Below are 15,042 nucleotides of genomic sequence, written 5' to 3'. Positions count from 1 at the left end.
AGGAGATCGGAGAAAACATTTAGATGCTGTAAGGGCGGAAGTTCTCTCCTGCCCTCTCATTATGTCACTTCCAGGTCCTCATCACGAAGGTAACATAGACACAAACGTTATATAAGCTGGTGCTGAGGTGAAAGTGCATGTGTGTTGTTATTCACTGAATTGTGCAAATAACATTTCGCTCCTTACAAAAGGACTGATCACACATTTTTATATTTCAAATGTAATTTGTTTTTTAATATCATATAGTGAGATAACACTGCCAGATTTCATATGATTTGGTACATAATACTGCGGGGAGGGGGGAGATAAGGGATAAGATAAGAATAAAGATAAATTAAGATACGTTTACTGTTTCTGACATAGCATTTTCTGAAGAATCTGTAACCCGCAAACATACCCTTTTTATGGGGACGTTTTCAATGATTGGACAGTGGTCGTGCACCATAAAATATGATTGCAGAGTATTCGCTGCACATTTGATATAAAAAAGCAGCGCCAGGACACATTTTTTTGCAGTTCATAAATTAGCTTTTCTGTATATGGGAGTTGGTCTTACCTAACACATCTTTGTCATGGATCTCCTTTAGTCTGTGCAGAGCTTCGCTAAAGCTGTCATTGGCCATATTGCTGCCTGGAAAAGCCACACTTCTTGCTCACAGATTCTAGGCTATAACCATCTAGATGTTGCCCTGGGAACAGAAAAGACACAGCTATATTAAAAAAAGAGGTTCTAGCATCCCACATATCAAACATCAATGAGAAAAAATGCCTCCAGGATGTCCTTACTGCTTGTTCCCCACGGTAATCCAGACATGATACTGTACAGTTGTGTGGGGTTTATCACAGACTTAAACAAATGATTCACTCAAGACTTCTTACCATTAAATATGTTACTAAAATTAGAAAAAAAAATAATCTTATAAGCATCCAAAATGATTCATGTAATGGTTACCAACCATATTTCCAGTTCAGGTAAAATGAGCTCATGCCCTTTGTGCCCTAATACCAAATTTGGTCCATGTCTGCTCAAAACACGCCTTCATCTGCCCATTTCATTATGTATGACAGGTGAAACCATTCAGAATTGCTACTTTTAAATTGCAAATAGTGTACATGTAGTAGACATGTAAATATCATGATAGATACATTTGCCTCACCAGGCAAGGGTACAAGCTAACCTTCCAACTAGAGATGTTACACTTACAGTAACTTATAAGGCCTCACCTAAAATTCTAAATCCTAACATTTTAAAAAGCTAAATTTGGAAAAAAAGCTCCTCCCACCAGCCGTTACAACCACTTTCCAATTCCTAAAGATGGCTCTGCAAATCCGGAACAGGAACAGTCAAAGATAGGGGACAGAGGTGTACATTTAGGGGCTTAATTTAGAAAATAGCATGGAGTAATAGAACATGAACAAAAATTGGAGATAGTATAAAATGGAAAGAAATATTTCAAATATATTGAAGCGGTATGGGCAGGGCAGCCATCAGGGGGGGACTTGCGGGGACTGGAGTCCCGGGCCCTTATAGAGAGCGGGGCCACCCCTGGCTCCTTCTGCCAATACATGGAGAGCTGCACAACAACAATGGGCTGATGCGCATGGAGAACTTAAAACAAGCCTTTCCTAGGGTGGAGCGGTATGGCAGAATCTTTTTTCTTTGTTTTTGGTGGGGTGCCTGTCTATTTTGTCAGTCCCAGGCAGCACAATTTCTGATGGCAGTCATGGGTATGGGTATTCTCTTTAAATACCTACAGTACTGACAATGTTCACTGGTTGCCATCCCTGTAATTATTTTCTTAGGAAAGATAACAATTGGTGTGATGTATGCAGCAAAAGACCACACTGTAAAGTCTCTTCGCCTTGTCGGTTACACTTTCTTTGGTGCGTGATTGGGCTATATGATCATTGCCTCAAGCTTCCTTATACAGTACTTTGCATTTGGAATATTGGGGGAGTATAGCAAAAAGCTTGGGCTAGCTGCTCTGTATAGTGTGGGAGCAGTTTAAGTAACTTGAAACTCAAAAGATAATGGGCCTGATTCACATGCAGTCGCAACTTCTATGTTTTCGCAACTGAGCAATTATAGGTAGATTGCACATGCGTCACAGAGTGACAAGAAGAGGCTGTTTGGGGGAGGTAACGGGGGGAGAGTCTGTAAAAACTCAGGCATGTTGCAACCATTTTTGGGGTGTCTCTCAGTATGCAACTGCGATCTTGTACACATGGTGCAAGAATTGCAGCTTTCATGGGCATTTTGAGCAGCCATGAAGGCACTCAGGGAGTTAGTCTCCCTTGCATCTGCGTCGATGGAGTATACAGTTGCTGAGCATGTTGCGATGGCTTCGGTGGGTGTCTCTGTTCACTTGTGAGTGGATGCTTGATTGGCTACTTGCATTGTCTCGCATTTTCATCACTGAAAAGGATCGCTGCTGCGTTGGTATTGCAACTTCATCTGAATCAGGCCCGTTATACAGTATATTGTCTGTGTGACAATATCTGTGTTCGATGAATTAATTAATCAAAAGTCCTCAGATAATTTAAAAGAAATATAACAAAACCTTCAATATGATGAGACAGAATTCAACACTGTTACAAGGGAGGAAACAGAACACTTTAAGAGCAAGCTACAAAGGTATGATTTTCAATACATTTTTCAAGGTAATTTCACATGAAACTTTTCTTCGTAATGTTTTGCATGAGATACTCTAAGTACTTACTATACAGTGCATCTGGAAAGTATTCACAGTGCTTCACTTTTTCCACATTTTGTTATGTTACAGCCTTATTCCAAACTGGAATAAATTAATTTTTTCCCTCAAAATTCTACACACAATACCCCATAATGACAACGTGAAAAAAGTTTGCAAATTTATTAAAAATAAAAAATTAAGAAAATCACATGTACATAAGTATTCACAGCCTTTGCTCAATACTTTGTTGATGCACATTTGGCAGCAATTACAACCTCAAGTCTTTTTAAATATGATGCCACAAGCTTGGCACACCTTTCTTTGGGCAGTTTCGCCCATTTCTCTTTGCAGAACCTCTCAAGCTACATCAGGTTGCATAGGAAGCATTGGTGATGTCTACAGAGATGTTCAATCGGATTCAAGTCTGGGCTCTGGCTGGGCCACTCAAGGACATCCACAGAGTTGTCCTGAAGCCACTCCTTTGATATCAAGGCTGTGTGCTTAGGGTCGTTGTCCTGCAGAAAGATGAACCGTCGCCCCAGTCTGAGGTCAAGAGCGCTCTGGAGCAGGTTTTCATCCAGAATGTCTCTGTACATTGCTGCATTCATCTTTCCCTCTATCCAGACTAGTCTCCCAGTTCCTGCTGCTGGAAAACATCCCCACATCATAATGCTGCCACCACCATGCTTCACTATAGGGATGGTATTGGCCTGGTGATGAGCGGTGCTTGGTTTCCTCCAAACATGATGCCTGGCTTTCACGCCAAAGAGTTCAATATTTGTCTCATCAGACCAGAGAATTTTTTTTCTCATGATCTGAGAGTCCTTCAGGTGCATTTTGGCAAACTCCAGGTGGGCTGCCATGTGCTTTTTACTAAATAGTGGCTTCTGTCTGGCCACTCTACCATACAGGCCTGATTGGTGGATTGCTGCAGAGATGGTTTTCCTTCTGGAAGATTCTCCTCTCTCCACAGAGGAATGCTGTAGCTCTGACAGAGTGACCATTGGGTTCTTGGTCACCTCCCTGACTAGGGCCCTTCTCCCCCAATCACTCAGTTTAGAGGGGCGGCCAGCTCTTGCAAGAGTCCTGGTGGTTCCGAACTTCTTCCATTTACGGATGATGGAGGCCACTGTGCTCATTGGGACCTTCAAAGCAGCAGATATTTTTCTGTACCATTCCCAGATTTGTGCCTTGAGACAATCCTGTTTCGGAGGTTTATAGACAATTCCTTTGGCTTCATGCTTGGTTTGTGCTCAGACATGCACTGTCAAGTGTGGGACCTTATACAGAGGTGTGGCCCTTTCCAAATCATGTCCAATCAACTGAATTTACCACAGGTGGACTCCAATTAAGCTGCAGGAACATCTCAAGGATGATCAGTGGAAACAGGAAGCACGTGAGCTCAATTTTGAGCATCATGGCAAAGGCTGTGAATACTTATGTACATGTGATTTATTCATTTTTTTATTTTTAATAAATTTGCAAAAATCACAAAAAAACTTTTTTCACGTTGTCATTATGGGGTTTTGTATGTAGAATTTTGAGGGAAAAATTAATTCCATTTTGGAATAAGGCTGTAACATAACAAAATGTGGAAAAAGTGACGTGCCGTGAATACTTTCCAGGTGCACTGTATGTTTACTATAACCAAGTATAATAGAGATGACCCATAGTTAGCAACAGTTACAGATAGATCACAGAGGCACTTTGCTACTGAAATAGTTCATGACTCTGCCCTCATGGACACTAGAGCTCCACAGTCTCCCCATCATTACATGTTTCCTATTATTATTATTATTATTATTATTATTATTATTATTATCAGTAGCAGTATCAGTAGTACGGACAATGTAATGGTTAGCATTACTGCCTCACAGCACTGAGGTCATAGGTTTTGATTCCCACCTTGGCCCTAACTGTGTGGAGTTTGTATATTCTCCCCATGCTTGCGTGGGTTTTCTCCGGGTACTCTGGTTTCCTCCCACAATCAAAAAATATACAGGTAGGTCAATTGGCTTCTGACAAAATTAACCCTAATGTGTGTGTGTGTGTGTGTACATGTGATAGGGAATATAGACTGAAAGCTCCACTGGGGCAGAGACTGATGTGAATTGCAAAATATTCTATGTTAAGCGCCTCAAAATATGTGTGCGCAATATAAATAACTAATAATAAATAAATAGTATTTTTTTATTACTGTTTTTCAGTCAGAGAACAGCCAATAAAAACCACAGAGTATAGAAAGAGAGAGGGGTATGGGAAAAGGTAGGGGATAAATCAAATGGTTCCACATTTTTAATACTTCTCTCCAATAAATATTAACTTACAAAGGTGATAAAATAAGAAAGATTGACAAAATTATTTTTTACTGTACTGTGCCATTTATCAATAATGAAAATAGAGAATTTACAGGAACTAATCTTGAGCTGTCTATAGAATGTAAACAGGTGGCAACTAGGTTGACCAGATGCTAGCAAGAGATGCACCTAGGTGTTGTATGTGCTACAAAAATGGTATCCTCTGCCTTTGGGCCATGCCTAGAAATTATAGCATGCAAGGCAAAAACTGACGCCCCCAACCTTCAAAAGTAACCAAATTAATCTAAAATATTAATTTCCATTTGTCCCCTAAAGCCTTACATCCTGGTTGGTTGCCCCACTAACACACCATTAGTCACGGTTGTGCTCCACCTAGTTAAACATGAAACTGAAAATAATACCCTTCCATTGGTATGGAATCACGATTGGCATCTTTTGGCTTTGGATATCCTAGTTATGAATGTCTAGAATGGTTACATATTTACATAGTTGTTGAGGTTGAAAAAAAGACAGATGTCCATCGGGTTTAACTTGGATAATAAATGTTTTTTGTTTTTTTTTTAAATCTTAAATGCTGTATCCTTGGATATTTTTTTCCGCTAGGAATTTATCTAATCCATTTTTAAACTTATTGATTGAGTCCACCATTTCTACCTTCTCTGGCAAAGAATTCCAAATCTTTACTGTTCTTACTGTGAAGAACCCATTTCTCCGTTGTGTATGGAATTTTTTTTCTTCTAACCTCAGGGGGTATCCCTGTGTCCTGTGTAATGTTTTTTTAATAAACAAATCATTTGATAAATCCTTGTATTGTCCCTTAATGTATTTAAAAATATTAATAATGGCCCCTCTCAGTCGCCTCTTTTCCAGTGTAAACAAATCTAACCTTTTAAGTCTTTCCTCATAATCCAGTACCTCTAACCCCTTAACCAGTTTGGTGGCTCGCCTCTGAATCTTTTCGAGTTCCAAGATATCTTTTTTATAGTGAGGTGCTCAGAACTGAACACAATATTCCAGGTGTGGCCGCACCAATAATTTATACAGTGGCAGGATTACACTCTCATCTCTTGTCTCCATTCCCCGTTGGAGGAGACTTCATGGGCCAATGGTGGTCAGTGAATACAGGATAACTAGATTCCCATTAAATCACTATCTCGCACCAATGTCATGTCTTACATTAATACATACACCATGACCTTCTCATCATAATCTTTTGTAATTTCCACCCAATCATCATGTCTCTCTACTACCTACAGTATGTGCTACTCTATACGAATACGAATATTCAGGACATACAAAGCAGAGAGATTGCACCCAGTGACTGCACTGGATGAACCTGCTGAAATATTGGCCCTCATTCCGAGTTGATCGCTCGGTAATTTTCTTCGCATCGCAGTGAAATTCCGCTTAGTACGCATGCGCAATATTCGCACTGCGACTGCGCCAAGTAATTTTACAATGAAGATAGTATTTTTACTCACGGCTTTTTCTTCGCTCTGGCGAACGTAGTGTGATTGACAGGAAATGGGTGTTACTGGGCGGAAACACAGCGTTTTCGGGGCGTGTGGATAAAAACGCTACCGTTTCCGGAAAAAACGCAGGAGTGGCCGGAGAAACGGGGGAGTGTCTGGGCGAACGCTGGGTGTGTTTATGACGTCAAACCAGGAACGACAAGCACTGAACTGAACGCAGATGCCGAGTAAGTCTGAAGCTACTCTGAAACTGCTAAGTAGTTTGTAATCGCAATATTGCGAATACATCGGTCGCAATTTTAAGAAGCTAAGATACACTCCCAGTAGGCGTAGGCTTAGCGTGAGCAACTCTGCTAAATTCGCCTTGCGAGCGATCAACTCGGAATGAGGGCCATTGATTATGTATGAACGGAAAACAACAGAAATAATCAACAATGACTCTACCTGGGATCATTATCAGGAATATTTGTAAGACTCGCTGGAAGTACACCACAGTGGTCATTGCCCGACCAATCTCATTAACATGTACCAGTAACCAGGACCTACAGGATGCTGTCCAATACTGCTACCTACTTATGTGGGATATTAATCCCGGTCCTAGGCGAATATCAACCTGTGTAGCTGGCTTCAGAACAATACATTTAGCCATTGGTCAGCCATATAGAGAAGGGCTTTGTTACCCTATACACAGGGCCGGTGCTAGGGTGTTCGGCGCCCTCCTGCAAACAATACATTTGCGCCCTCCCATGCGTAATAAAGGGACGGTGTGTGTCAATGGGGTGTGGTCTCACATGGAAGGGGCGTGGACACACAATAGGGAAGAGAGGTGTGAATCCAGGATACAGGTGGCAAAAAAAGCTGAAAATACAAAGTGAAAATAAAGTCCTGGCACTTACCATGTGATGTCATGTGACTCCTCTTGTGAGTGTAGGGGAGTCTTTAGATATTGTTGTTAAATGGTCATCTGGCCATAAGCTTATCAATTATAAATTAGAAACCATATGAACCGCACTACTGCTCTTTACCAGTGCCAGGACCTGCAGCTGAACTGTGTGACACGTGGCTAGGGTTGAGGAGGGCTTCCTGAACTCAGCTGACTATACTGCAGCAGCGGCGGGTGCTCAAATGCTCACTGCAGTCACCAGCAGGAGCGATCTCCGCTCCACACACAGGTGCTGGCTGGCCAGTTTCCCCGTATGTGGCCAGTTACACCGCAGTAGGAGCGGGGCGTCACGGAGATCTTCTACTGGTACAGTCAGCGGCTATTTCAAATGTGGCTCCACCTGCCTGATTGGCTGCCGGTCCGCAATTGGCTTATCTCCATGGCTGAGCCTCAGCCGCGCACCCCGCGTATAGGTCGGCTCGGCTGTGGGGATGAGAAGTAGGAGAGAAGAGGAGGGAGCCGGAGGGACTGAGCCTGAGCTGCGCTTCACGCTGCCGGCGTCTGCCACAGTGTGACAGACGCAGCGACAGCCAGCAGCAGCAAAGCAGCGAGAGCGCCTCTTCATCCCTGCGCCTCCCTGCTTTGCAGGAGCTGCTGAGCGGCTAGCGCCGGCTCTGCCTATACATTACCATTACATATACAGGGAATAATTTAAGTGTGAGGTTCAGCAATGTGTGGCTATGCACATTGCAGGTAATTACTGCAGGGAAATGCTTGCTTGCTTTTGCTCACATTCACAAATAAGCAAGGCTTCCTTCCTGTATAACCCATGTGATAGTACTGCACACGGGGTTCCATGAGAACCTTTCAGCTAATTGAGTCTCCCATACACTACTGCCATATCGTCTTATTAAGGACCATTATAAATACATTTTAGTCTGGGCTCAGTAACCTGTAGATTTCCATCTGTTGTGGAACTAGAATTTCCAGTATGAAAGACATTCAATAAGAGTATGTTCTGGAATTTGTAATTCTTTGACAGCTAGAGCACCTCAAGTTACCTAAATCTACATTAGTGAATCAGATACATGTATTTTCAATTACTTTCTTACGTCAGGTTGTATAAAACAAAAGATAATAATGTCTGATAGATTTTTTTTTTCCATCTAAGTACACTGGATACTATATAGGATTGTGTAATAAAGAGGGCCCAGATCTGGAGCTCTCATGATCAGGATCTGCTTCCCCACCTTTGCTTGAGGCCACTATCCTTGTGCCTGATGGTTATATACTGATTGTTGGTCTGATTCATTTCTGCTCTAGGTTTAGTAGGAGAACGAATTGACAGAATAGGAGAGGAGTGGGTTAAACCTCAGCTAGTCTGGGGGCAGGACGGTAAGGCATTATGGGAGTTTTATGGTTAGCCAATAGTAATGAATGTTGGGGGTAGGTGGAATGGGTTCTTAAGCCTGGGAAAGGGGCTGGGTCAGCCTCTTCTGCTCTTGTCGTCTTGAGGGTGAGTGCTTTCCCCCATTTGTCTCTTGCTGTGCTGCTGCCATCTGAATTTTTGAGTGCTACTGCTGTGACAGAGTGCTGTGTTCTGTGCTCTGCTCGCGGCCGAGACTGTGCCTGCTGGCGCTGCTGCGGGTGCCCGTTCTCGGGCGCGTGCGGCGGCACGTGCGTCCGCCCCTTCGCCGGCTAGGCTGCGGCTGGCGTGGTACAAGGCGGCGGACGTGAGCGGAATGGAACGGGCAGCCGGCGGGGGGAGCCAGCCGGGGTGCCCGCTGGTGTGAATCCCCCGGCGGCTGCTGCGGCTGGCGTGGGACAAGGCGGCAGACGTGAGCGGAATGGAGCGGGCAGCCGGCGGGGGGAGCCAGCCGGTGTGCCCGCTGGTGTGAATCCCCCGCATGCTGCTGCAGCGCGGGGACGCGCGCATGCGCGTTCCCTGCGCCCTCCACCGCTGAGAGTTACCGGAGGCTCCCCGGAGTATGAGGGATTGCCTCTATAGAGGGGGACTGTGATTCTTACACGAGCCGTCCCGTGGGGCAGGCGCATTCCGCGTGGGGCAGCTGGACTCCCTGGGCGCTCTCTCCGCTCTGGCGGGGGGGGGGGCTCCCGGGGGCCTCTGGTGGTGACGGCGGGGGGCCGGAGGGGGGGTGATATCTGGTGGCGGAGGACAGCGTGTTCTCCCGGTGGGCAGGGCCAGTGGGGGCCGGAGCGGCTCTGTGGCTCGAGATGCACCGCAGGAGGGAATGGGGGTGATTGGGGCAGCTATTCGGACCCGGGGGACGGGGGGACCTCTGGAGCTACGGCTGCGGCTCCGGATCCCTCTGCCGTTGCGACGGCGCTGTCGGCTATGACGGCAGCGTTTGCGCCGTTTTTGTCGACTTTGTCCCCGGGTGGCGTTTCCTTGGTTCCCGCTTCGGTCGACGCGGCCGTTCTCCCGGGTGCTTCTGACCCAGCCATGGCGCAGTTTCTACAGGCATGTCACAGTCTGGGCTCCGCTGCTGCGTTGCTGGGTAGCGCTACCCCATCGCCCGTGGAGGCGTCTGCTTTCATTCCCGCCAGGGGGTCTTCGGCTCCATGGGCGGCTGTCTTTTCTTTTTCAGGTGCGGATCCGGATAGCGATCGGGGCGAGGAGCCAGTCGTGGCCGATGTATCGCCTTCCGGAAGCAGGCCCGCCGGTGAGTGGGACGCCGATACTGTTGCTATGTTGCTGGGGTCCTCTTCTTCCTCGTATGGCAGTACGTCGAGTAGATCTTCCTCTTCTTCGTCGTGCCAGTCTGCGGTTAGTAGCACCGCAAAGGCTAGGAAGAGGGCTATCAAGTACGCGCATCGTGAGGCGCGGCACCGGGATAATCGGTCTCGGAAGAGTAGTAGTAGTTCTCGCCGGGAAAGGAGGAGGCGTAATTTGCCGGGCGTGGTTCGCTGCGAGTACACGGCAGTCTTGCGAGGATTGCGGGAGAGTTGCAGGAGGAAGATTAGACGGGGGGAATACGTCGACCTCTTTACGTTGACGGAGGACACCAAGAGGGAAGGTAAGGAAGCGCTCGCGAAGGGCGGTATTGGGACGGAGGCCTTTCGCTCGTATGACAACTGGTTGGCGGGTTTCTGTGTTTTCGCGGCGTGCTACTTGGCGGATCGCCCTGATGAACACATGAACGTCATCAGGTATATTCACCTCGTGCATGACATGCAGCGTCAGTCTAAGGACGATTTGTGGCTGCATTACGACAAGCAGTTCCGTCAGAAGCACCATTGCCTCCACGTCATTGACTTCGGATGCAAAGATGTGGAGGTATGGCTTCGGGTCACGCGAGCGCAGGATGTGAAGATGGTGGCTAAGGGGGCGTCGGTGGCGCAGGCCGCAATGGCAAGTCAGTTTCGGCCAGCGGTTGAGGCTCCGCCATTGGAACGCGGCCCATTCTCCGCAGCAGACGCCGGCAAAGGGGAAGTGTTTCGCGTTCAACAATGCCACGTGCCCCCTTGGGCAACGGTGTCGTTTTCGACACCTTTGCTTACGATGTAACGGATCCCACCCTGCTTCCAATTGCTTCCGTGCAGGGCGACCTGGTGCCAGGGCGGCCGCAGGCCCAGCCGGAAAAGCAACGGGGGGGCTTGCCGCTAGTTAGGGCGCCGACCCCGGTTCGTTTGGGGGCCATGCTAAAATGGTTGGGATGGTACCCAAACACAGACGACGCAAGATTTCTGCGGGAGGGTTTTGCGTCGGGATTTCGTTTGCCTGTGGTGGGGGAAGTCTTAGTTCGGGCCGCCAGGAACCTGCAGTCTGCCCGGGATTTCCCCGACGTGCTTCGAGAAAAAGTGGAACAGGAGGTTCGCCTGGGGAGAATGGCGGGCCCCTTTGCGCTGCCGCCTATCGAGGATTTGATTATTTCCCCGGTGGAGGTTGTGCCCATTCAGCATTTGTCTTATCCATCTGGGTCCTCGGTGAACGATGCAATTTCGCCGGAATATTGTTCGGTGGTGTATCAGTCCTTTGAGGATGCTCTGGGCTTGGCCCGGGGATGTGGCCCGGGGCCCTCATGGCTAAGCTGGATGTTGAATCGGCTTTTCGCTTGCTCCCTTTGCACCCGGAGTCGTTTCGATTCATGGGTTTCCGCGTCGGGGAGGAATACTTTGTAGACAAGTCTCTGCCTATGGGGTGTTCCGTTTCGTGTGCCTTTTTCGAAAAGTTCAGCACCTTTTTACATTGGTGTGTGGAGTTTTCTTGCGGAGGTAGCGGGATTGCACATTACCTGGATGATTTTTTGTGCATGGGGCCCGCGCATTCTCCTCGCTGCGGTGTCCTGCTGTTCTCGCTGCGTGCCTTGTTGGGGCATTTTGGCGGCCCGGTGGCCGAGGATAAGACGGAGGGGCCCCTCTCCTGCTTGTCCTTTCTAGGTATAGAGATCGATACGGTCGCGGGGCGTGCCGGCAGCCTCAGGACAAGGTCGTGAAGCTTCGGGAGTCCATTGCGCAGTGCTCGGAATGACGTAAGGTGACGTTGCGGGAGGCTCAATCCCTCTTAGGTCGGTTGAACTTTGCCTGTCGGGTGATTCCCATGGGCAGGGTTTTTTGCCGGAAGTTGGAACGGTCCACGGCCGGGGTGTCCAGGCCGCACCATTTTGTCCGTTTCTCGGCGGAGATTAGGCGGGACCTCGCTATGTGGGTTTCGTTCCTGGCGGATTTCAATGGTGTGCTGATCTGGATGGCCCCGCTCATTGACAGTTTCGAACTGCAGTTGTTTACGGATGCGGCGGGCTCATCGGGGTTCGGTTGTTATCTAGACGGGGCTTGGTGCGCGGCCTCTTGGCCGGAGTCTTGGTCGAGGGAGGGGCTGACCGGCGACCTGTTGTTGCTGGAGCTTTTTCCCATCATGGTGGCCTTGGAGGTTTGGGTGGAGCGACTGCGCGATCGCACTATTCTCTTCCGCTGCGATAACTTAGGGGTCGTGCACGCGGTTAACAACCAAAGGGCTAAGGCCCTCCTGGTCCTCCGAGTGTTGTCACGGCTCGTGCTAACCTGTCTGCGCTGCAATATTCTGTTTCGGTCACAACACGTCCCCGGGGTCGATAATGGGATCGCCGATGCATTGTCCAGGGGGCAGTGGGATAGGTTCCGTTTGTTGGCCCCGGAGGCTGATTCGGCAGGTTTGCCCTGCCCTTCTTATGTTTGGCAGGTCATCATGGCGGATTGGAAGGGCTAGCAGAGCTGTCTTTGGCTCCGTCCACTCTCGCTGGATACCGTCGGGCCTGGAAGGAGTGGGAAGACTTTTCCCGTGACCAAGGGCCTAGAGGTAAGAGGGGTCAGAGCTTGTTTCTAGACTTCGTTTGGCAACTCTTCGTAACGGGGAGATCAAGGGCCGTGGTGTCTCGGTACCTCGCCGGGATATCCTTTTATTCTAAATTGAAGGGTATGCCGGATTTTACGAAGGGTTTCCTGCTGGCAAGGGTGCTTAGGGGTTGGGCGCGCTCGGCACCGGTGCCTCCCGATGGCCGGCGCCCTATTGATGCGTCCCTGCTTTCTTCCCTCTTAGGGGCGGTGGCGGGGGTGGCGGACTCCCGTTTTGAAACGCTCCTGTTTCAGCTGGCTTTTTCCATGGCGCGTTTAGGGTTTCTGAGCTGGTTGCAGCTTCTAAGAAATCCAAGGCCATTATGCGGCGTGCGGATGATGTCGAGGTGGGGGGTCCGTGCTGTGCAGGCTGCGCCGCTCCAAAACTGATCAGATGGGTAGAGGTCATTGGATCACTTTGACACCATCGGGTGGTGGGGACTGTTGTCCGGTGGCATTGGCTGGTCGGTATGCGGAGGTCAGGCCCTCGTCTGAGGGGTCTTGGCTCCTGCATTACGATGGGTCGCCATTGACGAAGTACCAATTTACATGGATGATGCGGCGCTGCCTGTCCAGTTTGGGCCTCTCGCCTAGGGACTTTGGTTCCCATTCCTTTAGAATCGGGGCTGCCACTTCCGCAGCATCTGCAGGGCGCGCTGTGGACGAAATTAAGGCTTTGGGCCGCTGGAAGTCGGCGGCTTATAAGCGTTACATTCGGCCCGTTGTTGCGTAAGCGAGTTTGTTTCTACTAACATGTTGTTCGTTTACTGCGTTGTGTGTTTCAGTTCAGTGTGTTCGTGCTGTATTGTTTGTCTCCCCTGTCCTCCCTACTCGGATGGCTAGGTAGTCGCCACTGCTGGCAGTGGGGGTCTGGAGTGCTTCGCGATTTTTTGCCTGAACTGGCAAACTGATTTGGCTTAATTCATTCAATTCGGCTAATTGGCATCTAATTTCAAGTTTCCTCAGCAGGTTTTTACGTTTCACCTCCAGCCGAGTTATTCTGTGTGTCCCTACACCCCCTCCCCCCCTCCCCCCCTCCCAGCTCTAACCTCCCCCCCCCCCTTTTTGTTATTTTGTTTTTTCCTTTCGTTTCTTTCTGTTGCTTCGATTAGCCTGAAGCTTGTCCAAGAGGAAAGTTATAGTCCTCTATTCAATTTTTCTTTTTGGCAGATCCTCGTTCTGGTAGTTGGTTCCTGTTCTGGCCTGGGTTTGGTTTTATCTCACATATTCACATTTGTTTATCTGTTTTTCCCCTTATAGGTTGGCGGGAGGATGTGTGTGGTGTGTGGGTGATTGGCCATTCCTATGTTTATTGGGCAGCCAAATTTTTGGCTACGGAAGGGGGTCCTTGCTTTGTTGGATCGGATGGCGTACGGTGGATAGGTGTTCGGGGTATGCTTTGGCATGACCTGAAAGCGAGGCTTATGGAGCAGGTTCGGCGGTTTGGCATCCCCAACTTTTGGTGATTCACTTAGGAGGGAACGACCTAGGTAAGAGGAAGGCGGTGAATCTTCGATTGGCCATTATTCAGGATTTGCAAGTGATTACGGGCGCTTGGCCAGGCTGTAGGCTTATCTGGTCTTGTATAGTGCCGCGGTTGTGTTGGCGTGGAGTGGTGGATTGTCGGGCGATCGATGTGGCTCGCCGGAAGGTGAATGCCGCGGTGGCTAAGTTTGTGGTGGCCCATGGCGGTGCTGTGGTTTGGCACCAGCGGATCAAGTTTCGGTATTTCTACTTGTTTAGACCTGATGGGGTGCACTTGACCGGACAGGGACTATCTATATTTTTGGAGGATCTGTTTTCGGTGGTTGGTTCGGTAGGTTAGGGGTATGGTGGCAGTGCGTTGTTTCTGTGGAAAAGAACTTCGCTGTTGGCGGGAAAGAACGTCAAGTTAACATTTGTTGTTTTAAAGAGTGAATTGGAGGTCGTTTGGTGGTTGATTTTTAGGTGCGCTCTCCTTCGCTGACTGGTTTTACATCTGCTGGACCGCCTTCTCGGGTGGCAGCCTCATCACCTTCACGGGTGGGTAGTCAGGATGGAGGTTGAGCGGATACCTATTGTTGGTTGGAAGGTTTACGTCAGTTCTTTTTTATAAGATAGTTTGTTTATGGGATAGGGTTGTTTAGCCGTTCTTTCTGGCCACCACAATTATTCACAATTATTCACACTTAATGGTTCACTTAAATAAATAGCTAACATTTTCTGCCAAATTCAAGTCTCCGTGTCTTTATTTATTATAATTAAGTGTTAAGATGTTATGGTTTATGTTACGGACAATCCTCAGACTATATGAGGTTTAGGAGAACAAATTGACAGAATAGGAGAGGAGTGGGTTAAACCTCAGC

The 15,042-nt window shown here is 48.1% G+C and overlaps 1 protein-coding gene across 3 annotated transcripts in view; it reads right to left on the bottom strand.

Annotated features, from left to right (window-relative positions):
- RBBP8NL (RBBP8 N-terminal like) overlaps window positions 1-15,042 on the bottom strand; it is a 107,575-nt gene that overhangs the window by 52,249 nt on the left and 40,284 nt on the right. For all 3 annotated transcript variants that reach the window (XM_063959294.1, XM_063959293.1, XM_063959295.1), the window contains exon 2: window positions 557-689. In XM_063959294.1, the coding sequence (XP_063815364.1) occupies window positions 557-623 (67 nt within the window). In that variant the 5' untranslated portion in view covers window positions 624-689. The remainder of the gene's footprint in view (window positions 1-556; window positions 690-15,042) is intronic.

This window comes from Pseudophryne corroboree, chromosome 3, assembly GCF_028390025.1.
Source record: "Pseudophryne corroboree isolate aPseCor3 chromosome 3, aPseCor3.hap2, whole genome shotgun sequence".
Lineage (NCBI taxonomy): Eukaryota > Metazoa > Chordata > Amphibia > Anura > Myobatrachidae > Pseudophryne > Pseudophryne corroboree.
The sequence above is the reverse complement of the archived record's forward strand: the minus strand, read 5'-3'. Positions and strand labels throughout refer to the sequence as shown.